Genomic DNA, 27,926 nt, shown 5'->3' on the forward strand with positions numbered 1-27,926 from the left:
TCAGTGGATTGTTTCAGTGTATTTAATCCCCCACAATGTGTTTTAAAAGGACTCTAATGTGCATAATAAACCATGTAAAACTTGACACAGCTTACATGTACCAGTAAGCCACAAACAGGTAGGTGGGTAAACCACTGAAATCAAGGATTTAACTCCTTTGTGATAATACATTAATGCATATTTGTTCATTCTTATGTCATTTTACCTTCTGTATATCTAATGTCTTATCTGATCAGGTTGGTGAATCTGGAAACATACACTTATAAAAACCTGTTTACATGTGTAAATAAGCATAGAGCAAACAGAGATTTACAGGAAATTTTCACTGCTAAGAGGTTAAAAGGCTAAAACAAACACTGACTGTCATGCTATCAACAATTTGCATGTTTTTGCTCATTTCCTACAAATAACGAGTACTTCAAATCATCATTCATGATTCTGCAAACCCTGCTGTGGTGTGCCATTTTCCCTTATATTTTTTTTTTCTTCTACCCTCAAAGCAGACATTGGTTTCCACTAACTGTCATACAGTATGAAAATCAATTAGCAGACTCTTGAAACTTGCTTAATTTGTGTAGTTCAACACAGTTGAAATATAACATTATTGTTGTGAGGCAACATAACGCATACTTTTCAACTCAGACTGCACTTAAACTACATTACTATGAAACAATGATGGAAATAAATCATTAGTTAATTATAATGATAATAGTAGCAATGTAAACTTGATGTTCATTGTCTGCATATAGATTTTTATGTTATACAGGATTAATTGAATCTAATAGCTGTCTGAAAAGCATGTAAACACATGTAAACAGCATGCACTGATAGACACAGAGCTACATGAGCATCCCACTGGAGGTTTGTTTCTGACCGCCTGAGGAATGTAAATTCACTCAGGTTTTAACTCTGCTTTGGTCAAATTCCTGAGAAAAATGTCTGAGTTTTAAACTTGCAGCCACTAGATTATTTCATCATCTCTTCATGCTCCCTGTGCAGCATTAAAGGTTGTCTTAATACATTTTCTGGGTAAAACTTGAAACAGGTTTCATTAGATCTGATTAGATCAACAGCACAGTTATGGGGTATTGCAGACCTGGCTGGGAGCAGGTCCAGCTGTTTGTTAACCACTCGAACTGTGATTTCTTTTGCCTTCAACTCTATTAATATTCCAACTTGTGGTGAGGTTATTTTTTACAATGAACGCAGAATTGGTTTGACATCTTAAAAGCCACAGTTCTGATCTTATCAGACCATGGACTGTATGTATCAGACAAATAGCTCCCCTCCAAAAAACACATGCAGTCTGTGGTAATTTCCCTCACAGGCTGCTGAGAAAATGTGTTCTTGATTTCAGGTTCTCCTGTCCTACTCACAATGCAGCATCATCTAAAGAAATAATAATGATAGTCAACACTGATTCATTTTTGGATGCTTAAACTGAAGTATGACAAAATTCATTCTTAAATTTCGATATTAAAACTATATGTCTGTAACATTTTATGCTTTTGGTGCACAGCAGTGTACAGTTTTTGGTGCTGAAATAGCTTCATTTTGTTACCAAAAAGTAATTCAAGAAGTTAATGATCAATTTAGATTTACACAAGCCGTTTTCTCACAGAAAGACTGAGATTGTTGATTGAATGCAGTGAGAAAACGATGGGTACATCTCAAGTCTCTTAATTTATATCTCCTCGCTGAACCGGAAGTTGTTCCTGATGTGCCATTTTCTGCTCCGAGGAGCGAGGAAACACGAGAGCAGCCTTCACGGAAGTCTTTTACCGGCCGACACGCCCCCTTATTGGATATCAGTTATTGATTGGACGCTGCAGCTGATCTGACTGATCTGATACATCACTGCAGTTTCATACGGAAGTGGAGACAGATTACAGATTAAATTTAAGTGTATCATTCCCAAGTCTTATGTTTTATTTGTTTTCTGATTCATCATAGTTACAAATCTGTTAATTGTCGTTCTGATCAACAAAAGAACCATGAACAACTTTCTTCATTTATAAGAAAGATTTTTTTCGTGATGTTATTTCCTCTATTAAACTGTTTCTTGCTGACAGACAGACTCTTCCTGACTTTAATTTTATCCATAATAACAGTTAAACACATCTATATTTTACATCATTTATCGTCATTTCCATTCAGTCACATGTGAGGCTGAAAATTCCTGAGTGTCGGGTTTGATATGAGTTAAATCATATCCATTTGCCCTGAAACATTTAGCCAAATACATATTTTCCAGTGTTCAGAAGACATCCTGATCATATTCTGGGTTATTGAATGATGAATTTACTATCAGGGTTATCAAAAGATACAGATGCAAATAATCAATAAATAGTGTAAACGCGCTCTGCGAGTAGAAATGGTTCCTGTGCGTCTGAGCAGGACACAGTATAAATACAGAATGCAGGTAACAGGCTGCAGAGAGGAAACAGCTGCTCTAGCGGTGATAACTGTGAACCTTTATTAGTTTTAACACAGTGCACATGTGTACAGACACAAACTCCTTCTTTCTACAGCTGTTAAAGCCGACTGACAGCTGATCCAGCTGTGATCAGCTGTCACCGTCATCAGAAACGGACGTCGCTTCACATGACGCTTCAGAGGAGAGGACGTCTCATGTCTCTTAAAACAAATTTCCTCGTTTCCTCGCTCCTCGCTTGGTTTCCTCGCGTCCCTCCTTGCATCCACGGAGGGAGGGACTAAGACGCAAGGAAAAGACGCAAGTGAGGGAAACGTGGATGCAATTTAAGAGACTTGGGATGCACCCAGTGTGTAAACTGACATCACATCCTGAGAAAAAATAGAAATAACTACATTTCAAATGAATTGAACTATGGTGACAATTAAAGCATATTAACCCTCTAATCCCAAACATCATGTTGTCTTTAGAGCATCATTACTCCTCAATAGTTTGAGCTACAGACATGCAGGTTTTTTCCCTGTTTAACTAGAGACACGGCGCAAACCGGCGAGTATGTTTGTCCATGTGAGCGATTTACTTCCGTCAATAAAACTAATACGTAAAGTTGTAAAAGATGTGGATTGTCTCCCCCTTTGCCTGGTCTATTGCTTGTTCTATCTGTATGTATATCGATCAACTCTCATCCACCATCTTTGCTGGTGACGTATAGCGTGTAAGAGTCACGTTTCTGAATCGGACCATCCTATTGGCTACAGTCGGTGCGGTCACAGCCAATCAGAGTATCTGACTCAGAGGTTTGGCTGCGAGTTGTTTCATGGACCCAAACGGGAGCCAGACAAGATTATTCTGAGCTCAAAGCAGAGAAGAGAAGTTGGACTGAGTTTATTGTAGTGACAGAAAAAGATACAAAGATATGACCAAGAGGAAATTTACTACAGCTGAGACTTTGGAGATTATCCTTCAAAATGAAGATGTTGAGGAAAATGCCGGCAACTCTGCGTCCGAGTCCTGCTACTCTGAGGCTGAGAAGACAAGTAAGTAATGCTGTTATGAAATTATCCATATTCTGATGGATTATGTAGGATACAGAGTAGGGAAATGTGATTTTGGATTGCAGATCTATTGTTTTTGCGCACTAGGGCACCATTTTATGGAGGATGTTTTAGGTCATATTTAAAATGAAAAGTCCAAATAGAAAATTTAAAGAGAGGGGGGGGGCAGGACAGGACCACAAGACCACACTGGTTCCAAGATACCCTCTTCAGTCTGTCTTCTTCAAGCCTTGTCCAGGATCATAGGGCTTGGGGCACCAGAAGACTGATTTGTCAGCTCGCTTGTAGATAGGAAGGTGGTGGTTCGGGTGGGTTGTCTCTGTCTCAGGTGGGAGCCGGGAGAGGTCCACCTTAGATTTGGTTGTCAGTCGCTCATCCTCCCCCACCGCCTTCTTCAGCATGATGCTACATACAGCATCAACAGACTTAACCTGGGTTTGGCCATACATCAGACACATGAATGCCTCAATATCATCCCTCACCTCTGGCTCTACTGACCAGTCATCACCAAGTTTTCTGAAAAAAAAAAAAGACATTTGTATATTACAAAATCAAGCTGCACTAGTACCTATATTCAGAAATTATTTGATGGCCATGAAATGCTACTGAAAATATCATATACTGTAAAGAAAACGCTCTCACCTGAAGGCTGCGTGGTACTTGGGATTGCTCTGTAGCTTCTTCAGGGGTCCAACTTTGCCTTTGCCCTTGAAGGCACTCACACTTCTCCATGTCTGCATTACCAGAGATGATGAGGTTCAGGAACTTCATGAGATCAAGCGGTAGGAGTTCATCTGATGACTTGACCTCAAGATCATCAGCTGTAGGAAGCCAAGTTTGGCCTTTGGCTTCTCATTTCTGTACTTAGGATTGGGGAAGCCATCAGGTGTAGAGAAGACGCAACGATGCAAGCTACACAACCTTGTTATGCTGAATCCCTAGATCTCGAATGAAATCAAGCACAGCATTGAATTCCCTCAGATGTGCAGCAGCCTCATGATTCTCCTCTGTATCAGTGACATGGTTGGTAGCTCGGGTTGTATCTCGGAGACGATTGGCATACTTCAGGTTGAATGACTTGCGACAGGACTGATGGAAATTAGCCTCTCTCCCAAACAGTTCCTCGCCTTGCACCATGAGATGTAGACGGTGTAGCCCAAGTTCTAGGGTTCAAGGCTCAATCTGTTTCCATTTAGGCTCCTTCAGTGCTCCATCCTTGTCCTTAAATACAGAGAACTTGATGCATCGTTCAGTCTTTCCTGACACTTTCACTTTGAGCCTTCCACAAAAGATTCAGTCTGGAGGGAACAACTGCGTGGCATAGGATGATGGCGGTTTACGAGGGGAGCGTTAGATGTCACACTACACTTCAAGCATTTCTGTTTTTTATTAAAGTTTTGGTAGCAGCTTCTATGAAAGCCAGCTGTTTCTAAATCTGCACCAGCAATACTGTCTGGAATGTGATTACAGACATGCGATAAGGTGAATCAGGAACGAGATGTCATGATTGCTGTGTAGCTGAGCCAGCTTGTCAGTGGCAGACCCCTTAACTTGACATAGTGGTGTGAAATCTCGGTGCTCAATGCCAGTTACATGTAAAATACAAGTTACAGGAGAACGCTTCCGCAGTTCTTCTGACCCACCACCATTGTCTCTCTTGCGTTTCTTTGACTGTGGCATGATTAACTACCACCAGTTCCACCTAATTCTATAAAAAGAAATGAAAATAGAGTTGATTAGAGATTATTCATTTAATTTACTTACAAATACAATTGTTTCAAATATTCATGTTTCAGATATATCTCAGGAGAATGTACTTTCTGAGGTGCTGAGGGCGCCCAGGGCAGTCGAGTAGTCTGAGCGGCTCTGGCCTGAGGTCAGGTTCAAATAGCCCATCTCTGCTGATCGGGACAGGGCCGCAGAGATGAAATGATGAGGGGAAGAAGTGCTCTGACAATTGTCCAATAAGCCCAGAATTTCGGACGGCTCAGGCATCATCACACTGTAGACACAATCAAAGTTGACAGAAATTTAATGGTGTTTTTTTGTTGTTTTTTTTTTTAAAAAAAAGGGTTTTGCTGAAGTTCTGCCTCAGGATCAGACCTACCTTGAAGTTTGCACAGGGAGAGATGTAAAAATCTGCTGAGGATTAGATTTTTTTTTCAGCTCCTATTTAAACAAACAAACAATTATTATACAATTCAAAAATGACATTGGTCTTTCTGTTAAGGACAGCAACTTTCACGACCCCCTGACTCTTGTTAAACACTTCAGTTTATGACAAGATACTAATGAGTGAATTCCCAACAGCCTTCTATTTGAGATTAATGCTAATTTAACACATTAGCATGCAAATACATTAGTGCTGCACCCAAAATCAGTCCTTCTTTACCACACTGTATAGTGCACTGTATGTGCGGTCTGCCATTTTAACCAAGTGTCTGATTTCCAAGTGTGAAATGTATGCACTATTTAGTGCCCTCATCATGGCTCTACACTTGTCAGTGATGAAGCAAAATTACAATGCTTCATAAATGTCCAAAATCTCAATCTCCTGCTCACTGTAGACCAAACTATTGAGTGTCTATCAAATCAGGAATAGCGAATAAATGAGACTGACATACCAAGTCTTATATGTTCTAAAATGACCACTGTTGCCAGATCTTACATTCCTCAGAGCCAAACTTTCCATATATGGGAAAGCAAAGTTGGCTATAATTTTCTGGCATTTATGAGGCATTACAGTCTCATGGGGCCGCTAGCTTGGTCTTGTACCTACTGTCATATCATAGTCAGTTACAGAGGCCAAACTGAAACATAATAACAACTACAACAGCAACTCCAGGTCACAGCCTGTACTGTTGATAAAGATGAAGCAGATGTGCCCAGTACCTCAGTGAAGTGTAATGACTGCGTGTTCTGCAGGGTTCGTTCCAGGGCAGCTAGCTGATTGGACATGTGGAGTATTTTGTTTCCCAGTTTCTTGTTTTCCATCTCCAGGAAATCCACCCTTTAGATTAAAACAAACATATTTTACCTTTGCTATTTCTTTTAAACATAATTAGTGGACTGTTTCATCATGCAGTGAAGTGTTGACTCATTATTTTAATTCAGTACCTGCATTTGGACAAAGAAGCTGTTAGATTACTGTCTTTCTTGTTGTGCTCCTCCTCATTTAGCTGTTGCAGTAACCTCCTCCTCTCAACAAGAAGTTTCTCATTTTCCGCAGTTATACTTCTGATGAGCTCTTTCTCCTGGAAAGGAAAAACCATCATCCAGTTTTATATCTGCTAATATATTTGAGAACAGTTTATCCGGTGCCATGATTTAACATCACTCTTGACAGCCGGTTTACTTTGGTCACTAAGTCAATATATTGACATAAAGGAAAAAAAGTGGTCACCCCTTTTTTCACTGAGCAAATATATTCCTCTATTAACAGAGCAGGGAATAAATATTGATACTGAAAGGAAGGAAAAATCTCCCTCTTATCTAATCCTGTTATTCTTAACCATGATAACCTTTCCAATGAAATTAAAACTAATATTGATAAATTGAATACCAGTGATATTGCAATAATCACAAACACATTCAGAACATATTACTAGAGTGACACTGCCCCACCTCAAACATTTTGGCTTTTTGTGTCTAAAGAAGGGCAAAGCTCCAGACTTACCTGTGCTAATGAATGGGAACACAATGACAGTTCCCGCTCCAGATTTTTTATCTTCTCCTCACGCCGTGTGGCTTCATCATCAAATTTCTGCTTGGCTCGACATAGTTTTGCTTTGTGTTTTTCCTTCATCTCATGGTATTTACTGTAAACAAATGGACAAAAATAGAACAGTTCAGACTAAAACCAATAAACGGTATAGTACAAAATTATGACTTCACTCTAGATATTGTTTACGAATAGGTTCAGCAGAAAGAAGTGTTATAGGCCATTTACCTCCGCTCTTTGTCAAGGCATATTAGGGTTTCACAGATCTCCTTCTTTAGTGTCTCACACTCATCTTGGGTGGCCAACAGAGCCTTCACAGTTTCTTGATTATCAGGACACTCCTGCGGTCCAGAGTGCAAACATCAGCAGTGACAGGAATTGATGGCTTAAGTGGTAACATTAATTCATCTAAAGTTCTGTTTTCCATGGGCTCAACAGTTCCCGCCCGTTTGTGATGGCAAACAGTCACACAAGAAGTGGAAGTAATACATAATATATTCAAATATATAAGAAAAATTACCTTAGGCAGTGTGTTCTCATTGTACAGCTGTGTCTGTATCTCTTTGTTCTCTGTTGCCAAAGAGGCCTCCAGCTGCCTGTGACTGTTTTCACAATGCTGTGAGTCTTTTTGCTTCCACAGCCTTCAAGCACAAACAAGCATGGTTAAACCTCCAATTATATATTACTACAACATGAGAGGTGGCATGTGCATACAGTATTTGCTGGAGCTGCAAGGTATGGAGGTAGAACATACTTACTTTTGATCTTGGAAATTGTTTTCTTTCGTGCAGATGGTAGCTATAAGGTCATCAAAGTCTTTATGGGAATTATCCAGCTGCTGCTTAAGGGAATGTATCTGAAAGGTTAAGAAAACCATGGAATAGGAGACAAAGGCCATTATAGTGGATTTGTTTGAATGTCTTTTAATGTAATTGTCTGAAACTTCTCTATAATCCATTAATATATTGATTCACTCACCTCTGACTCACTTTCTAAAAGGCTTCTTGTCTGAGCGCTGAGCTTATTTTGTAAATTTCTACACATCTCATTGCTTTGATTCAGTTCAGTTTCCTGGGACTAGAAACACAACAAGAACAGCACTCAGGTATGTACTGACCACAACTTCATTTCATGAGTTACGCTTGCTGATACCAATGTGTACTACACTGTGTTAATCAAGCATAAAAATGCACATTGTGCTCATTCTGCTCTGTTTGCTTTGGCAATAGCACTTAAGGCTGATATAAGCTTCTCACATAATGCTCAGTGGGACTTACTTTAGCTAACTCATTAGCTTGCTCGGCCTGAACCTGCACAGCGAGAAGCTGCTGTTGCTGTTCCTGCAGGGCTGACTCAAGCCGATCCACCTCCTTCTGTAGAAATACAACCTAAGACGAACATTATACAGATTAATGTGTCACATCTGTCCCAGCACAGCCCCCACACTCTCAGTATAAAGCCTCTTTCACACATTGTTCCCGGTAAATTACTGGGATAACCTTTCAGGGACTGCTAATGATTTTTCACACATGCCACAGCAATGCTGCAATACACGGGGCAAGGGACAGTCCAGCAGATGGTGGTCATGCAACACTTACGGATGCCAACTGCCATAAAACTCAACAGAAGAAGAAGAAGATTGGGGTAAGGCCCACGGTAAGGCCGCATGTACGTGTACATGGCAGAAGATTGTCTGATGCCAATGTTCTTGTAATGTATTTAATATTCAACAAGTTTGCAAGAAAAATAACCTGCAAAAGCATTGGCAAGGCAACCAAAAACAAGTTGCAGATTCAAATAAGTCATCAGCGCTCATGGTTCGCTCACTCCACATGAAAGCATCTTTCATCAGACGGACATAACCCTTTACGTGCTTGTCCCTGCAATGTCACTGCTTTCATTCACAACACAGCCGCATCGGCCTGACATTTCAGACAAGTTATTAATGGTATGACACATTTACAGCATGGTGCACAAGCAAATTGAACACTGCCATTTTTATACTATTTATGGTGTGCATTTTTTTTTGCAGTAGCCATTCAAGGTATTTACACTCAGTGAAGTAGCGATGACGCAGTCATTGCCATGTGTTTGACAGCCGTACAAACTCATCATAATATCATTAGTTTGCTAATCTGTCATCTGTTCCTATTTTTATGTACTCACAGTTTCCTCCTTTTCCAAAAGGCATCTTGTCTGAGCAGTGAGTTTCTCCTTTAACTTTCTGCAGGTCTGGTTGCTCTGTGCCAGCTCTGCTGCTTGAGACTAGAAATAATGAGCAACAAGAAGGTACATTTTGAACGTGCATCCACCAGGTGTGTCACTGAAGGGTCACAAGAACAGGAAATTTCTACTAATGACGAGTCTCTTCAATCAATCTGTAGTACAGTATTCTCTCCAATGAACTATCACCTTTGCTATAACATACATGCAATAATGGTCTAACAGCTTTTGAGCCTTTGAGTTCATTCAGTCTGTGTAACAAGGTCATTCTGTTAATAGCTTCTGTGTTTATATGATAATCCAAACATACTTTGAGTTCAAAACTTTTGCTGGTTAATATCAATATGTTTTGTACTTTGGCAGCTTGAAAATAGAAACAAGACTCTCTAAGACTTTTTCAATGTGATTTCAATCAGAACTTGACTTTTAACAGACTACAGCTCTTGAACACTGGTTTGGTTCTTAAGTTAACAGTTTGATCACAAGTTAGACAAAAATGTTGTTTTATGTTTTCACAGTTAATGAATTGAAGCAATGGGACTTACTTTATTCAGCTCTGAGGTCTGGTCACTCTGACCCTGCACAGTCAGGAGCTGCTGCTGCTCCTGCAGGGCTGATTCCAGGCTGTCCACCTCCTCCTGCAGAGACGCCACCTGAGACAAACACACATACTCTGAGATAAGGCCACAACTAATGATTATTTTCATCACTGATTAATCTATTAAATATTTTACTGGTTTATCAATTAATTGTTTGGTCTATAACATATCGGACAGTAGCGAAAATGCCTTATACAATTACCCATAGATACAAATTGCAAAGACAAGCATTTCATCTTCATGTTTTAGAAGTTGGAACCAGTTAATTTTAGTAAATTTGTATTGCTAAAATTATTTAAAAGATTCATTGATTATCAAAATTGTGGCCAATGAATTTTTGGCTCAACTAAATGATAAATCAGCTCATCGTTTCAGCTCTACTGTACAGTAATTTGCTGATGTGTCATTTTTCTGTATCTACACCAGTGTCTCACATTATTAAGACACTTGAGACAAATACAATAACATGTAAAACGCAAGTACAAAACAGAAATGTAATAAGTGACATTTCATTTTTAAATATTGATGTTTTCACAGTGCTGTCTCTGTCACAACCATGGTTAGCTACGCTGGGTTCAGGGGTGTTATTTGTGCAATGTGGCTCAATGATCAGTAGCAGTTGAGCATGTTGGTTGGTGCTCATTGATACGGCTGCTACTAACCACACATTTTACAAACACAGTGTTAAATAAACATGAGTCTCAGCTAGAACTTTGTTTGTTCCCCCGTCATATAATTTATAATGACTTACTAACTCAAAGCACCAATGAGAGTGATATATGTGGTTCCTACCACTAATATAAATTTAAGCTTATTCTGTTATTGAATAAGCTTAACTGAAAGGAGTGTTTATTGATAGAATAACTTCTTCCAGCAGGTATCTTACCGTCTGTTGCAGAGAGTTTTTCTCAGCATCCAGGGAGCGTACCCTGTTCCTCAGAGCTCTGATCTCGAGGTCCAGACGATCATTCAGCTCTTTGGCCTTTCGCAGTTCCACCATTTCTTTTGAAATAGAGTCAGATAATCATCAGATTATCAATAACACAATCTCTGTATTATCATGCATTCTTGTCTGTGAAATGCTGATTGATTTTGACGATTACAACATGATGCAGTGAAGTGAAAATACAAACATTGTGAATCTAAGGGAAGTTTTTTGAGGCTTATGAGGTTCTAAATAGGATAATTTGAAATTGAATGTATTAGTTTGGAACTGAGTTCCAATAAACTTGAAACTGAAAATAATATTATGAAATTGAAGAAGTTTATGTTGGATTCAGTGTGAATATTATTATTATTAATGTCCAAACACTAAACTGTTGGCAGAACCTCCAAAGATGGTCATCACTTAATGTTAAAACTCTGTTCTTGTTGATGCAGTTAGTAAGCATAATATTACAAATCTGAAACATGTTTTAAATCCTTACATTTCTTAACTTTTTTTTTTCTTTCTAAATAATATTTGGTTATGTCTCTTTTAGCTGTGTGGGGATTGTGGGGCATATCTTTTCTACTTTTACACTCAATGTACTCTAAATATGATGCAGAATACACATGACAAAAAATTCTCACCATATTTCTTCAGTTTTTCGACTTCTTGTCTGAGCTGCTCTACTTCCTGCTGTGCTCCCTGCAGCTCAGGCTCTGAAAAACACAGATGGTAGAATAAATCCTGATTTTTGGGTATTCTTTGATGCTAAAACAACTTCTGAAAATTGTACAATATTTATTGTAGATTTTGCTGAAAGTTAGCAGCGGTGGCAACCTTGATTTAATGACAAATTAAAATAGAGAAAACACAGAGCACAGCAGGCTACTGTATTATCACCATGAGAAATCTCTTTGAGAATGACACAGTCTGCTTATCAGTAGCTGATTTGTATCTCTTACCATAAGCTTTTTGGGTTAAATGAGCAGACTCTAGCTCATCAGTCAAACGCCGGATCTCGTTGTGGGCCATGGCCAACCGGCGGGAGCCCTCCTCCAGATCCCGCTCCAGACGAGAACACTCCTTCTCTACACTGCTTGCCTGGACTGCCAAATGTCTGGCCTCAGCCTGAAGAGAGAGGGAAACAACAACTCACCAAGTGACCGAGATTACTATTACTGCCATGCTTGGAAGGGAGCCTATCGACACAAGCAAGAATTCATGTTCACAAATACATGCAAGATCAGAAGGGAAACCTTAAGAAGTGCACTGGATCAAGATGCATCAGCCGTGTAGTATCTTGGATCTCTTCTGCCATGCAAAATTCCCTAGCTTGTGCTGGTAACAGAGCTTAATAATACTGGAACAAAAAAGAGGTTGAAGTTAATGGAGATGCTGCTGAACAGGTGATCTGAAAGCAAGACATGCAAAAAGATTCACACATTCACACGTGCACCTCGGGATATAAATAATAAAGTCAGTGTGGCTGAATCTCGGACTTTCCAACTAACCTGAGTGCAGCTTTTAGTATTTGTTAGTATTTAATAGACTGCAGTAACATTACTGTAGACAAAAAGGACATACAGGAATAAAAGTATGTTTGCTCTGTGAAGCTTTGTGGAGTCCGAAGAGTCTCTTCCATGGGCTCTGGCCATGACGCGGTGCCCCCTTATGGGGAGACTGTGGAGTAAAGTTAAATTACAGAAGCACAGAATAAGACATTTGACCACAGAAAAATGTAGGCTATATATAAGGCATGCTCTTCTAACAACTAAAAAAAATATTTCAAATAATATCAAAACATGCAATTTGTTCATATGAATCTGACTGAATTATGGTATAATTATACAAAACGAAAACAGGGAGAGGAAGGCAGAGTGTCTTTCTTTCTAGTGCTGGTTTTATTTTCTCATATAATTGAAATGACAGTGCTTAGAGCTCAGCATATTTTAGTTCTTAAAGTATCATTATGAACTATAACCCATGTTTCTGACTTTTACACCAACGTTGACATTCACCAACATTTTTCCTCTAACCTGGTGTACATTGATGTTCGGTCCTTGGGCGTCTGGCCCCTGTGGGCTGGCTGTTTGTCCATCACGTGTCAGATTGTCGGGCTCTTCCCTCGTCTCAAGAAGGGAGGCCCTCTCCACCAGGAGGTAAGCCACCTGCTCACTGGGGCTGCTGTGAATCAGCTCTGTGAGACCCTGCTGGTACAGCATTTTAGCCACCTCGCTTATCTGGGCGTCTATCACAAAAGAGATTGGGAGAAGGATTAGAGTAAAAATATCTACACTGTATTCTCAAAATATATACTAAAAAATCTCTTAGAGAGATTCAAAGACTTTGACAAAGTGCAGATAAAGATTCTTGCTCTTGGATTATTCTTAATTGTAGGTGGTATACTGATAACAATTTCCAACCTTGAAGGGATATGAGGCGGCGCAGCTGATCCTTGAGCTGATCGTTCTCGTCTTGTATCTCCTGAGCCAAAACATTTTTGTGCTCTGTAAAGATACGGATCTGCTCCAAAGACCTACGTACCTTACAGATAAACAGAACGCCAACATCAAATACCTCCTTTACAGACACAGACTTTTACTTATTCTCACTCTTGATGATCATTTGTGATGTCATAGGTAATTCAGCAGTAATAACATACCTCTGCCATCTCTGCTAAGTGTTGTGACCGCTGGGTGTCCATGTCCCTTATCACACTGCTTAGTTGGCTTCTCGTGTGCTGGTGGGTTCGCCATAACAAACACAGCTGAGCCTCTTTAGGGGCGTCAGATGCAAGTCCCTCCTCACTAAACCATGTGGCGATCTGCTCCAGCTCCTGCTGGAGACAGTATGGGTGACATGTGGACACGGTCACTGATGAACCACCTTATTTCCTGCTTATAGAGGCCTTAATGTCTCCACTACTTGCATTATTGGAGGAGAAATTGGATTTCCAATCAGTCTCTGGTGTAAACTTATATAATATTACATGTGTGGGCATCATTATGAGAAGTTGCAAACTTTTACATCTCCCCATGCAACATCAGTTCACAGACTGTAAGAGAAACTGATAATACAGACTACAGGATGAAAAAAATTCTGGAAGTGTTTTGGTAGATATGAGTGATTGTCATCTTCTGAGTGTGACAATCCTTTCATGTTTCATCTTAAGATTTCTTTTTAATAATTATCTTTGTCAATTAATTTACCCCCCAACTCTGAACTAGAGAGAGATAACTGAGACTTTTATGGGCTGTGGCTAAAGTTGTTTGCATATTTTGAGGAACAGCTGTTTCTCTGTCTGTGCGGACAGCTAGCATTGCCAATATGGTTGAACTGCTTCCTCATTGTGTGTATGTGGTGGTCTAAAACTGGAGATAATAACGGACCACACTTTTGTGTGTTAACCTCAGTCACTAAGTTACAAATTCATGCTGTGCAGTCAAACTTCACTCAAACCAACAGAGCTTTATTTAAAGTTATGCTGGAGAGCCCAAACTTTCCGACGGTGCCACATAATATATGTCAGGATGAGAAATATGTATAAAATAATGCAAAAGAAAATGTACATGTAATAAAATGCTGCGGCCATTTAAGTGTAAAAACATAAAACTTCAGCTGTTAATGATGCTGTTACAGCTGTGGAATAAGAAGATATTTCCAGCCTTGAAGCTGAGGGAAAATAAAAATAAAACTTTGTTAAGTGAAGTTAATTTCATCATCAGTTTTGCTTTCAGTTTTCAGTTCATCAAATGTCACATCTGGTGCATCGTAATACATCGTAATGACGGTGTTGAAGGTCTCAGATTTTTAGCAAAAGTTTTTATGTTTTAGCTAGCTGTGCAGTAAACGAAAAGAAGAAAAAAAGCAGAGTGAGATCGCTAACGTTACCTGTGGTTGATCCATTTGTCGGGCAGCGAGAAACAACTTTCGACCGAGATGATCACTCACATATTAGCCCGAAATGTTTCCGAAACAGTCCGACGTCGACTCCGAACCCAGTGAATCTAACCGTTACTCGCACGCGCATGAGAGCAAAACGTAGCCTCGCGTTCCAGAACACTGCGACGTAAAACGCACGTTCTCTCGTACTTCAACGGTTATAACGGTAACGTTAGGAGCGCAGTAACTCCACAAACTGTGGGATTGCATAAACAAATACTCGAAACGTTCACGTCAGAACAAGCCACAGAGTATAAAAATAGGCTATAACGTGGGTTGAGGTTGAAGGAATGTACAGTAAAATGTAATAGCCGGTCTGCGGATTAAACCAGGGGCGGGCTGAGTGATTTGGGGTCTCCAGGCAAACTCTGTTTTGCTTTATTTTCACCCTCTCTCTAACTGGGAAATTTGGTATCGGTCAGTGATAGAAGAAACGCTCAAAACCTTCTTCTGAGGTAAAACTATAAATATTGCACAGTACAAGTACGAGTACTGTGCTGCATTCAAAATTTTACTTAAAAGTGAAGAATGAAAGACAGGTACTATTAGCACAATGCATTTAAATTTACTTAACATCTGTTCCCTTCTGGCTTTAATTGGTGGTGGTTCAGGGTGTTTTTTGTTAGTTTGTTTGTTTGTTTGTTTGTTTGGTTTGTTTGTTTCTGTAGTAACCTTGCCCTTATTTTGCTCTTGTGGAGTAATTTTGTTAGTGTTATGTTCATGGGTCCCTGAGGGAGTCTTGGAGCCTGTGACAGACTGAATAGGTCAATAATACTATAAATATTCATAAAAACGACAGGTGTAAGAATCTATTTAATATGCTTTGGCTTTTTGTTTAATCTATTAATCTAATTTTTTATAGAGTAAAGTATTATATATTATTATTGGCTGTGGTGGAATGTAACACATGTGAGGTACCTGTACTTTACTTGAGTGTTTCGGCTTTATGCTAATTTATACAGTACTTCTACTCCACTACAGATCAGACGGAAAAAATGTGAATTTACACATTTATTTGACAGAAATATATACATTTTTTGAAATTAAGATTTTACTTAAAATATGCGGTATTGTTATTTTAGATTCAACTACCCAACAGTAGGCCTATATAGAAATGATGAAATTAGCTCTACATTGAACAACTACAGTTGTAATGTGATAAAGGATACGTTCACAATTTTCAAGTCTGTCTTAAAACAACAGTCAGGTGACACTGAAAGAGATTTTCCTCGCTGTAATCATTCCTCTTGTTCATACTGGCTGTTAAAAGATCCCCTTCAAATGTGCTTTCAATATAAGTGATTGGAGCCAAAATCCACAGTGTGTCCATAAGTTAAAAGTTTATCTGAAGCATATATGAGGCTTCAGCAGTCTGAGTTAGTCATATCAAGTGGATATCTGCCACATTTACAGTCTTTTCAGCACCAAATTCCTTCTTTGTATTTCCTCAGACAGTGTTTCCCTGTTGAGCTGTGGTGGAAGTATAGTAACAAAAAGACGGACATTTGCACATTTGATGTTGAAAGATATCTACTTGATTTGACTAGTAGGGATCTTCTAATGGTCAGTATGAACAGGAGGGATGATTATGGCAACAAAAAAGTATTTCAATGTTCATTTGGGCTCCTGACTGTTGTTTTAAGACAGACTTGAAAAATTGTGAACCTGTCCTTTTATGCATCAGTATCAATAATCCATTATTATATAATAGTGTAAAATTCACGGTGGCCATTACACTGGCATTGATACTTTAAGTAGCCCACATTTTGGTAAATTTATACTATCTATTTAGGAACATTTTAAATGCAGGACTTTGGCATGTAATGGAGTGTTTTTACGTGATTTTTTTTTTTTTGTGATACTGCTACTTTAACTTAAGTAAAGGATATAAATACTTACTCCACCCCTGATTATTAGTTAATTAATATTACTAATAATTTGTTATGGGCATCTATTGTTGCTGCAGCTTCAAGTACTTTGCTTGCAAAGTGTGTTCATAACATAAATGACAACATAAGTTGTGGTGGGTTGCAAACATTTTTATTACTGTAAGTGCAATCAATACAATGAACAAACATTAAAATATTCACATGCTATATGATGTCATATGTTGTATCAACATTTGCGCATAGATTGCTGATGATTTATGATATCTGTTGTGTTTTTATGTTTTTATAATGGTACATTTATTGCTTTTACTGCATTTATTCTATTTTTGGTGAAACAAAGACAGATTTTCTGCCCTGGTGGGACATTAAATGTTATTATATTCATCTAGTCTAATGTATAACAATGTCTTCATTTGATGAAATGATTTTTCTTTGCAGATTAGTATTCTTTCTGAGGATTTTACTTGTTGTGTCTTGGGTGGTCTGAGACTTCCTGCACATTTACAATCAAAAGTGGGCAGTAATCAGCCCCTATTTCCTGCCTTTCATTCACCTCATTACGGAAGTAGTGTGGTGGTCTTCATGTCAAGCTGCCCAGCTGAATGAACAGAATGAATATATGTCTGTGATTCTCTTTTGTTTTTCAGTACAGCCCAAATCATTTATGCATGCACTATCTAATTGTATTTTGTCCCACATTTCAGTGCAGTTTGCATGTATGTAGTATAGCTTCTAAGAAAATGTTCTGTGTTTATGCAGGTCTAGAGGAATGTTATTTTGGGTGTTGAGTTGGTCCAGACCGCAGATTTGAGGGGGAGGGCAGGGAAAATTTAGAGGAAATGGGTGTTGAGGGCTCCTCCTATATCTCACTGCACATTCCTCTTCTGTACCCTTCTCTCCAAGTTTTGGAGCCAAAACTTTTTGAGAGAAAGAGCACAGAGGGAGGATAGCAGCAGCAACTGGGGAAAAGAGGATCAGTGAAGTGTGCAGACTCCAGGGCACTGAAGCTAACGGGTAAGAACTTCATCAAAACAGCTCAGTGATGTTTGATTAAACAGAAATGATGAAGCCTAGATTTTCTGTTTCCTATTTATAGAGCTTAGTGTAATAAGACTAACTAGCAAGCCTAATGAGATGCTGGTCACAGGCAAATGTAACCAAACCCTAAATCCTTAACGATTTTGTTTGAACATTTATGAAGAGGCTCTTCTGTACTTTCACGGTGATATGTTTGTAGTATCTGTGCTCATTACTTTAGTGCTGTCTGTGCCAGGTACCTCAAACTGTTATGTAAACCAGATGTAGTAGAATGTAATCACATGCCTCTCTGAATTGTCCTTAACGGCAAGTGTTTTCCCTCTTCGGGCAGAGTTTAGTGAAAAGGAAAAACATGTGCAGGGTGTAGAATAACCAGCCCTAAAAACTGATGTGTACTGCACCGTAGAGGGTAGGTGATGTAGGAAATGCACGTCTAAATCTATCCTTGTGTTTGTGAAAATGAATTAAATGTGAAACCAAGTGTCAGTTTCTCTTTCTTGCCACAGCCACAAATGGACCAAACAGGCAGTTTTGGTATTTTAGACCCAACTTTTGATGAGAAAAATGGAATGCATTTTTTTTTTTTGTGCATTGAAACTAAAAACACATTTCTTAATAATGTGACTTCCCCTTTGTGCTGGTGTCCTCACGAACGTTTCTGATGCAAAAACATTACACTGATTTGATAGATTAGCTGGATTATAACAGTTCTATTCATTCTCACCACTGATAACTTAACAGCCTCATTACAAGATAGATTTCTAAGGTGTGGATCATTAGGGAATGTGTTTTAAAAGATAAAGAAAAGTGAATAAGTTTGTAGGTTTTTCATACTAGTTGAACCTGAAGTGCAATGACAGATTATCATCCTCTACTGTAGGTGTAAAGTTTATACCTGGATTAGTAAAAAAAGGATACAGCAGACCACTGATAGATGGGGTTTCAGACTCTATGCTTATTTACAAAGGGAACAGGGTGATGTAATCCGTAGAGACTGCTCAGCCTCTGAAGATAGGGTGAGCCCCCTCTGATCTGTCTGGCATGCTTTTGGCTTGATAAATGGACAGATATTGTCAGTGCAGATGTTAAAAAGGCATGATGAAAGCGGTCACGTTTTCTCGAGAGGCAGACAGACAGTCCACTGTTCCCAGAATTTACTGTCCATTTTAAATGACATAGAAGGAAGGGAAGTTGCTTAGCAGTGACAAATGTGTTTTGTTGACTTTACAAAGCTGTTTGGTGCTGTATTAAACCATTAATCTCAGCCCACAGGGATTTTACAGGCTTGCCACTCTTGTGAAGACATCATACTATAATTATAATAACATTACAGTGTTGTTTGTACACAGGATACCAGGCTCTTCCTCACATATTCAAGCAGCCATGGTATTCCTCCTCGTATCCTTAACCGTGCTGCATCTGGTCACCTTGGCCATGCTCCTCATTGCCACCCTGGAGAAGGTGTGTAAACTCATGTTGTTGTTCCTCTTACAGTAGATGTCAATGTTAATCCCTGTGTTATATGAGAAAACACATCTTTCTTTCTTTCTTCCTGTAGTCCTGGTGGATATGGGCTGATTCAGAAATCACAGACCTCTGGTATAACTGTTTCCATGATAATGCCACACAGACCTGGTTGTGTGCTGCTACCAATGACAGCGGTAAATCATCAAAGTCTGCATGCTTGCCTGTAAACATGTGGATGCCTGTTTGTTTACTTACTGGTCATATTTTCCACTTCCACATGATTGGACAGTACACAATTTTCTTCTTCTTCTTTTAGTTTTACCTCTCAGTCAGTGTTTTACACTCATTGTGTGACCATCTCTCCCAGACTGGCTGCAGTCTGTCCAGGCCCTCATGGTCCTCTCTGTGGTCTTCTCCTCCATCTCCTTCCTGGTTTTTCTGGGTCAGCTGTTCACAATGTCCAGAGGAGGCCTCTTCTACTTCACAGGCCTCTGTCAGGCCTTTGCAGGTGTGTAAAGGTTTCCATAATCCACCTAAAATGGTGTAAATTAACAAAAAAAGCTATTATTCTAATTTTCTTATGACAGTGTGACAACTTAGTGTAAATACACTTTTTGTAATTTAGCTTAGCTTGCTTGTATTCGTTGTGAAAAGAGAGTATCTCCATATCGGGGTGTGATTCAGTAAAAACAGTTTTTGTGTTTTTGTTAGTCATGCCTACAGTACATGAAGGAAGTTACCCAATATACATCTTTTTCTTGTCGTCAACACATTCCAGGAAAACATTACAACCAACAATGAACTGATCTCACTAAGAATTGTTTGTGTAGCGAAAACTGTTTCTTATTTGCTTGTTGCTATGCTTCTATTTTCCCCCCAAACGATTAAAAACACATGAGTGAGTCACACTCTTGGATATGTTCCTTCATTACCATAAAGATGGGAACTGCTTATTTTCAGTCAAGTCAACATACAAAGTCGCGCTGACATAAGTTCTTGAACCCGGAAAATGCTCTGTTTGTTCCTGTTTATGTTCTGTTTACTAAAAACCACAGCGCCAAGCTGATTTTGGAAAAAATAAAAAGTGAAACTCTAATATTTGTGCCCTATTTTTAAATATTTGCATCTTCAGTAGGAATGGGGCCAGGGAGGAAAGTTGAAAAAAAAGACAAACTAAAACTCTGTTGGTTTTGGTCTTTAAATGGCATTTCTTGACAATAAAAAATATAGATTTTTTGTGACTAAAAATTCAAGTAGGCATTATCATTAATCACTAATACATAGTTAAATATACTCTATATATACCATGAAAATATATCACTGTCAATTAATTAGAAAGTTTCACTAAAACGTTTCTCATTTGTCTTGCAGGTTTCACAGACTTTGCTGCTTGCCTTATTTTCACCTTCCACAGAAAAGAGATCTTAAATGATTCCAGAGATCTGAGCAAAGGACGCTTTGGCTACTGCTTTATCCTGGCATGGTTGTGTGTTCCTCTCCTTCTCATAAGTGGAGTCCTGTACGTCCACCTGCGCAAGAAGCAGTGAGATGAAAAACCGAACCACTGCGCAGAGTGACGCTCTACACTCTTTATCACTCTCAGTTAACAGCGAGCCCGCTTATGGAAATGAGATGGCTGAAAATGAAATACCTCTAAATGATACTATTCAATCATTATGTTGTCATGTTGGCATTTCTGCTTGTCAAAAACTTTGTTGTAAACACTGTAACTCCTTTTAATGCCACACGTTATATGAAGGATGTTGACATAGAAACAGTAGCTAATCAATGCATAGTTGTATTTTGTACATAATTGTGTTTACTTATTAAAAACGCAATACACTGAATGTAGTTACTTCTTAAGCAATGTTATGAATCATTTATTAGACTCATTAAATGGCCAACACGTGGATTTACTGGAGTATTCCTGCTTTTGAAGAGTAATTCTGTGTACGACCTGTTTTGTTTTCTGTTAAGAGCTTCACGTGTAACACAGTGCCAGTGCAATCCTCTGACATGACACCATGGTTGCAAAAGGGTGTGCGACCTTTGTCATTTAATTGCTCATTGTTTTGCAGCATTCCTTGTTTTCTTTGTTGTTAAAGCATGCTCACACTATTTCCTATAGAATGAGGAAAACAATGATCAACATATGACAAACTGACAGGGGGGTAACCCCTGTAGTATCAGACTTCACTTACAGGTATTGCCAAAGAATTATAAAACAAAAGGCTGTGATTGCACCTGACACCTGTTGATAGCAAGTCAAATGCAATATTTCATGTGTAAAACTCTTGTTGACAAACCTACCTGTCAGGCTGGACCAGTCCAAATAGAAAACTATGAGGTAAAGGCCAGCCTCTTAAGGCAATAAAGGACACATTTTTCCAATAGTTTTCCCTCAAACACCTCTCTCACATGAAGAAGTGGTATGGTACGGTATGGTATGGTATGTTATGGTATGGTATGATATGGTGTAATATTAGAGGCAGTGATTTAATTCACACACTGCAGCTCTGAATGTCACAGGATAGTGACTGTGTGTCTGAGCAGATGACAACTTGTCAACTCACTGAATTTCAGGAATCTGACAACAATGTCAGTGACAAGGTGTGGAAGGGTTAAGAGGAGTGAGATGACATTCAGGGGAGGGAACACATGAAGACGAGCTACAGCTCCTGAGAGTTTATGAGTAATATTTTAGTCGGAGAGATGAGACACGATACCCAGGAGGTGAGTTTCACAATGTGCGTATTGTTTTTTGTTGTTGTTTTTTTGAGTGTTCAAACTGATTTTGTAAAGATGACAGAAACTCAGTGATCGCTTCTACTCATCGATTTATTTCTTATGTCAACATTAGTTGGGGGACACGGATGCTGTCGAACAGGACTGAACAGGCTTTTTCTCAGTAAAAAGCAAAGTGAAAGTCGCCATCAGGATTGTCAGCAACATCAAGATATTAGATGTTTTTCTCGTCAGCTCTTGCCAACATGTGAAACGGTGAGACTCTTTGCCAGAGGGATGAATGAGATAATCATTTTCCCTTGATTGAAGGGTGAAATGAGCTGACCTGGGATGGTGGTGTCCCCACACAGCTGTAGTCAGTAGCTGAAACTCAGCTTAACTTTGATAGGTAGCACTTATTCCAGGAGACACACCAGACTGCAGTTATGTCGAACTCTCAAGAGCAGAGCCTAGATGAAAATGTCGTGTTCCTGCCGGTGATTGAGACCTCCCCAGAGTTCCTTTACTCTGAGGGGGAGCGCCAAGCTATGGAGAGACTCCTGAGTTTTGGTCCTGAGGCCTTCTACAGCTCCATCGGCACAAAGCGCTCCGGCTGCTTCCTGTCCCCTGAAGAGGTCAGCCAGATAACAAGCTGGGCTCAGGACTATCGCTGTAGTGAGCTACAGGTGCAAAAGGAGGAGAATGGAGAGAACTGCAACTCAGTGATGGGGAACTTGCCTTCCACCTACTTCCCTTATTACTCAGACACACCACCCCCGGACTTGGAGTTGGGCTGGCCTGAAAAAAGCTCTTGGGTGCCAATGGGAAACATTACAGTCCACACCAGTCCTCCTGCTGAGGGAGAACCCCCTGTCAGGGAGATCATCAGACGGCACTTGCAAAAGGCCAACCAAGTATGCAAATATGATGTGGTTTTTATATTTTATGGATGAACACAAAACATATTTTCATATGGGTAGAGTAAATGTATGTATTACATTTAGTCCAGTACTGGACATAAGTACAAATTCAATGTACTACACCCTTACATTTCATTGCGCTACAACATTAATTTGACAGCTTTAGTTAATGATACCTACTTAACATATTAAGATTTTACACTAAAACAAGGATAAACTCATAAAATGTGATGTCTAAAAAGGAAATGGAGGGCCTCATTTTGTATAATTGTCTTCCTGCATAATCCATCCAATTACAGGCTAAGTGACATTTTCTTTATTGTGCAGGTAATTGCCATCGTAACAGACAGATTGACAGATGGTGCAATAATTAATGATTTGCACATTGCTGCCTCCCGGGGTGTCCCAGTTTATATCATCCTGAATGAAAGGTCCATCCAGGAGAACTTCACACTCAACAGGCTCAGGCATCCGGTGAGTCATCTCCTACAAATCAGCACACACCTAGCAGCCATCCTCTAGAGTATATTTGACAAAGCAAAGGAGAAACCATCAAATTTATTTTGCCAACATGAAACAGATCAACATATAATGTAATTGACGTCATTCTAATAAAGGCAACCAGTGAAACTAATCATGCATGAGCAATAAAAACTTGACACACTGCATACTTACTATAGAGAGGCACCACTTAAACTACAAGCATTTACTTTGGCATGCTTCCTGACGTGTGCATGCCAAAGCTACGTGTTGTGGTTTTAGCATTACTTAGCTGAACTGGTTGCACAGCATTCAGTGTTGTCTGTGTTTCTTCCAAGTGGTGAGGAACTGGTCTGACATGGAGAACAAAGTGAAAAAAAATTCCTATTTTCATGAATGATGGACATGAAATAGATGAACATAGACTCATGACTGAACAGAACCTCTCTTCTGTCTTTAAAAGGAGAACAGACTATTCATAGTCATAGGATCTAAGATATTCTCGTAATTACACTGCTGTGCCACGGCTACAACAATCTCATGTACAGTTTTTTGCCATGCTAGCAGCGTGGATCTAGGAATAGCAATATCAGCAACTCAGTCCACCACTTTATTTGACGCTGATAGGTCAACAACTATTGGATGGATTGCCATGAAATTTGGTACAGATATTCAGGGTCCCCAGAGGATGAATCGTAGTGACTTTGGTGATCCCCTGACTTTTTATCTAATGCCACCAGCAGGTCAAAGATATCATTTATGCAGTGAAATATCTAAACATTTACAAGATGGTTTGACACAAAATTTGGTACAAATATATAAATATGATATACGTTAATGACTGTGGTGATTTCCTGACTGTTCCTCTCGTGCCATCATGAGGTTGACATATGTGTTTTTTGGTGAAATGTCTTGACTGTTGGATGGATTGCCAGTAAATATGGTAGCTTTTGTTCAAAGCACCACTGTGAATCAGCCTCACAGAGCTGCTAGCATGGCTGTAGACTCTTGTTTAAACCTTGTGTCTGATACAGGATATTTCACACTGGTTGAAAACATAATTTACCATTCACATACCGTCACGGATAAACACCTCAACAATTCAGTGTTCAGTTTCAACTTAAGCTTGTGATCTGGCAGAACATGCGGGTCCGTGTTCTCGGTGGCAAAACTTTCTGTTCGAGGGAGGGAAAAATAGTGGTCGGGCAACTGAAAGACAAGTTCCTTCTGGTGGATTTACAGACAGTGATTCATGGCAGCTACAGGTAAGCAGTCATGTTTTTCTACCCATTCCTTTTATATTTGTAACACACACGAGGGTGATGTAACAGGTTGTGTTCCTACTCTGTAGCCTCACATGGACAGATGCGCACCTGCACCGGCAACTCATCACTGTTCTAAGCGGTCCAGTTGTAGACTGTTTTGATAAGGAGTTCAGGATCCTTTTTGCTGCTTCACTCCCCATCCCAGACACATGGAGGGTTGCCAGTACACATCCAGACATGGCTCATCAGCTAAAAGACATCTCAGATCTCAGGTCCCAAAAACCTCTCCCCTTAGAGCATGAGATTACCAACCCTCCATCCCCACCTGCTGATTCCCTGCTGGACTGGGAAGCCATGGGTGTTATGCAGAGAGAGTCCTGTCCAGACAGTCCTCTTGATCAACATGAGAAAATCATAAGAGAGGAAATGCCGCTGCGGAACAACATGCTGTTTGATAAAAAGACACCTGTTGTGGATGGTTTGACTCACAATGGAGGCCAGTTTGTGGATAAAAGAAGGTACATCTTGACTAAAACAATCTTAGACACCCTAAGTGAGTCCTTGAAGTTGTCTTTGGACCAAGAATATAGTACATATTTTAAAAAACCATATAGTTTTTTGTTGGTTTTGTTTGTTAGTTTTAGTATGATTAATCTTTTTGAAATTTATACCAAAATATTTAAAAATATTTTCAATTTCTTGTCATTCTTTGAGTAATATCATGTATGTACGGGCAGCATAGTTTCTTTTTTTGCGCTACAGGTTGTTTGCACAGGTCTTTACTGATCTCTATTTGTGACAGGGTATTTGAAAACACTTCTCCAGTGACAGATAAATCAAGAACTTTCAAGTGAGTCTTGTTACAGTCAGTTTTTACACAATGCTGAGTTAAGAGAATTGACCATATATTTGTATTTTCTGCTAATGCTTTATGATAACATCCCTGTGCAATTTTGATTATTTTCACAGCAACGCACAGCAATCAGACCCAGCAACTACAGATATAATGAAAAGGTGACACCAAAAATATAAAGGAATTACATTTAATAAAAGATTATTGAAATGAACATATCCATAAGAAAATGCGTTTTTCCTCTTGCAGGATGGAACGCAAAATAGAGCGAGCCATTTCCAGGCAGCTCTCCAAAGAGAAGGACACAAATGCTGATGAAAGAACAACAAGAAGGCTTGATGATAAAGAAAGTGAGCCAACACTAAATGCGGCAATGCTTTCCTCTACTAAGAGAAAAGAACACTCAAGGAGGGAGTCTATGTTGGTGGAGGAGAGAAGCATGGATGAAACTAGCTCCAAGGTGGAGAACACACCATGTTCTAGAGTAAGTCACTGTCCCCTGCTGTCAAAACAGAAGAGTTAATATTGATACCTTGTTCCTGTTCATTGAGGAAACTGAGACGATTTTTCTTCTCACAGAAACCTTTAATCTTGATGGTGCCGCAGTCTGAGAGAGATGGAGCTGTGGGTGACATTTTGAAGAGGCTTTGTCATCAGCAGAGCACTTCAGGTCTGCCCAGGAAAGGATCGCGGGGCACCAAGTCAGAAGTGAGCCGGTCCATGATGGACCTGAGCATACACAACACAGATACAGATCAAGACGACAGAGCAGTCCCAGTGCCCAGGTTGAAGGCCAGTGTAAGTGTGTAGATTTGTCTTGTTTGTGTAGAAAGAGTGAAACTGGAGATACTTCTTACATAAAGTAGTTTATTAGCTTACAGAGATTTTTCTCAGAACTTCAATTCATCAGAGAAGAAGAAGTACAAATCATTTACTGAAGTAACAGTAAGGCATCATAACTTTAAAAAAAAAAATCAATTAAAGGGTTGTTTCACCCAAATTACAAAAAAAACAAAACAAAAAAACCCTACATTATTACTTACTTCACTGAATCAAATCATGCGGACTGCTCTGATTTTATCTGTCTTGGTTTTGCGAAAATCCACCTCTGAGATTTCTGCCTCCACCCCATATATGGGAAGTTTAGTTTATGGTGCTGCTCACAACATTGACAAATTGCATTCAAATATACCAAAATGTAATGTCTATTTTTAGAAATAAATGTCCTTGTTAGCCTTTTAATGACTATAATCATCATTACAAAGTACTGTGGTTCCAGGGAAAACGGTTCATGGTGAAATCTGTGATTAATGGGGACATTGTTTTCTTTAAAAATACGCTGCATTGAAATGATTTGAACACCACAAACAAAAGGCAGAAATCTCAGATATCTGTGAAATTACCCCTTTAATAAACCCTTTGTATTATTATTTATCTCTGAGGAAATGTGTTGAAGTATTAGCAGAAAAGCGAAATGGAAGCACCAAAAGTACTAGTTCTACATCAGTGTTTCCCAGCCATTTTGGCTTGTGATACATTAACATGAAGCAGTGTCTACTTGTGACCCCACATCGCAGCTTATGTCCTTCGCGTAGAGTTGTGAGCAGGTCAACCAAAGAGTGAATTATTCTTGCCAGATTGTTTCATTTGAGGGAATTTTAGAGGCCACGAGAAGTAAAAGTCAGACAAAATAAACTCTTTAATCATCTTGAGGCCCCTCAGATTTATAACCTGTGAGAAGTAATTAAATAGTGTAGGTGGTCTGAATGCTGATATAAAGTGCCACTACTTCACAGTACCTGATTTATGTACTTTGTCAATCTCTGCTTCCTTTACAGTGCTTTAACCTAAGTTACATGACACCTGCTCTTGCCCTGATGAAGAAGAGGAATGATGACGTGAAATCCACGTTGTACAAAACTCCAATGTCCTCTCTACCCAAACAGAGGCCTCGCAGCACCACTTATACACTCAGTACAGATTGGAGGAGGTCACTGGCAGAAAGAGAAGGAAAACAGGAATGAGGAACAAGGAAGACATACACGAACGATATGTTCTGTAACAGCGTCTTGTGTTGATGAGGAAAGGCAGCTGCCAGCAGTGGATATTTATGACCTCTGCAGTGTTAATCACCCAAACTAATAAAAACTCTGAAAAGAACACTGTTGTTAATGTGCAGGATGTACAAATGTTTTATCTGTATTTGATGTCTCACTGAATTTGATGTTTAGATGATTAGATGCTATATACAGTGCATTTGATGTAATGCTTTACTTTAGAATATGTTTAAATGAATAAAGTTGTTCTGTAAATGCTGCTCACAATGAATATTATTAACTGTCTTAACTCACTGGACAACCTTCACAAAGTCAGTTGTAGTGTACATCC

General features: G+C 39.3%; 3 protein-coding genes and 1 long non-coding RNA gene across 6 annotated transcripts; 3 read left to right on the forward strand and 1 right to left on the reverse strand.

Moving 5' to 3' along the window:
* Positions 1–3,304: 3,304 nt before the first annotated feature.
* si:dkey-264d12.5 (coiled-coil domain-containing protein 30) lies at positions 3,305–15,008 on the reverse strand. Of its 3 annotated transcripts, none has more exons than XM_067586987.1 (22): positions 14,852–15,008; positions 13,623–13,799; positions 13,384–13,504; positions 12,997–13,208; positions 12,545–12,640; positions 11,923–12,088; positions 11,605–11,676; positions 10,919–11,034; positions 9,979–10,086; positions 9,377–9,475; positions 8,488–8,598; positions 8,189–8,287; positions 7,969–8,066; positions 7,731–7,851; positions 7,439–7,551; positions 7,166–7,307; positions 6,607–6,743; positions 6,382–6,499; positions 5,597–5,658; positions 5,307–5,491; positions 4,132–5,197; positions 3,305–4,005 (listed from the first exon to the last, which is right to left on the reverse strand). In XM_067586987.1, exons 1-21 carry the CDS (start codon positions 14,864–14,866, stop codon positions 5,172–5,174), a joined length of 2,394 nt encoding a protein of 797 aa, XP_067443088.1. In that variant the 5' UTR covers positions 14,867–15,008; the 3' UTR covers positions 3,305–4,005; positions 4,132–5,171. The 3 variants fall into 3 exon arrangements, with proteins under 3 accessions (XP_067443088.1, XP_067443089.1, XP_067443090.1); XM_067586988.1 differs by having other exon boundaries at positions 13,623–13,796; positions 14,852–15,006; XM_067586989.1 differs by lacking the exon at positions 12,545–12,640.
* LOC137181351 (uncharacterized) lies at positions 3,386–10,089 on the forward strand. The gene is made up of 4 exons (XR_010928142.1): positions 3,386–3,471; positions 8,273–8,315; positions 9,441–9,499; positions 9,952–10,089. It is a non-coding gene; the product is annotated as an uncharacterized lncRNA (long non-coding RNA).
* Positions 15,009–15,270: 262 nt separating the features above from the next.
* Positions 15,271–21,240, forward strand: emp3a (epithelial membrane protein 3a (MAM blood group)). The gene is made up of 6 exons (XM_067586990.1): positions 15,271–15,357; positions 17,695–17,805; positions 19,179–19,290; positions 19,388–19,490; positions 19,664–19,804; positions 20,668–21,240. Exons 3-6 carry the CDS (start codon positions 19,213–19,215, stop codon positions 20,841–20,843), a joined length of 498 nt encoding a protein of 165 aa, XP_067443091.1. The 5' UTR covers positions 15,271–15,357; positions 17,695–17,805; positions 19,179–19,212; the 3' UTR covers positions 20,844–21,240.
* Positions 21,241–22,008: 768 nt separating this feature from the next.
* Positions 22,009–27,864, forward strand: fam83e (family with sequence similarity 83 member E). The gene is made up of 9 exons (XM_067586053.1): positions 22,009–22,934; positions 23,268–23,414; positions 24,561–24,685; positions 24,772–25,203; positions 25,488–25,535; positions 25,655–25,699; positions 25,788–26,022; positions 26,118–26,336; positions 27,377–27,864. Exons 1-9 carry the CDS (start codon positions 22,467–22,469, stop codon positions 27,560–27,562), a joined length of 1,905 nt encoding a protein of 634 aa, XP_067442154.1. The 5' UTR covers positions 22,009–22,466; the 3' UTR covers positions 27,563–27,864.
* The last annotated feature ends 62 nt before the right edge of the window (positions 27,865–27,926 follow it).

This window comes from Thunnus thynnus, chromosome 4 (assembly GCF_963924715.1).
Source record: "Thunnus thynnus chromosome 4, fThuThy2.1, whole genome shotgun sequence".
In the NCBI taxonomy this organism is placed as follows: domain Eukaryota; kingdom Metazoa; phylum Chordata; class Actinopteri; order Scombriformes; family Scombridae; genus Thunnus; species Thunnus thynnus.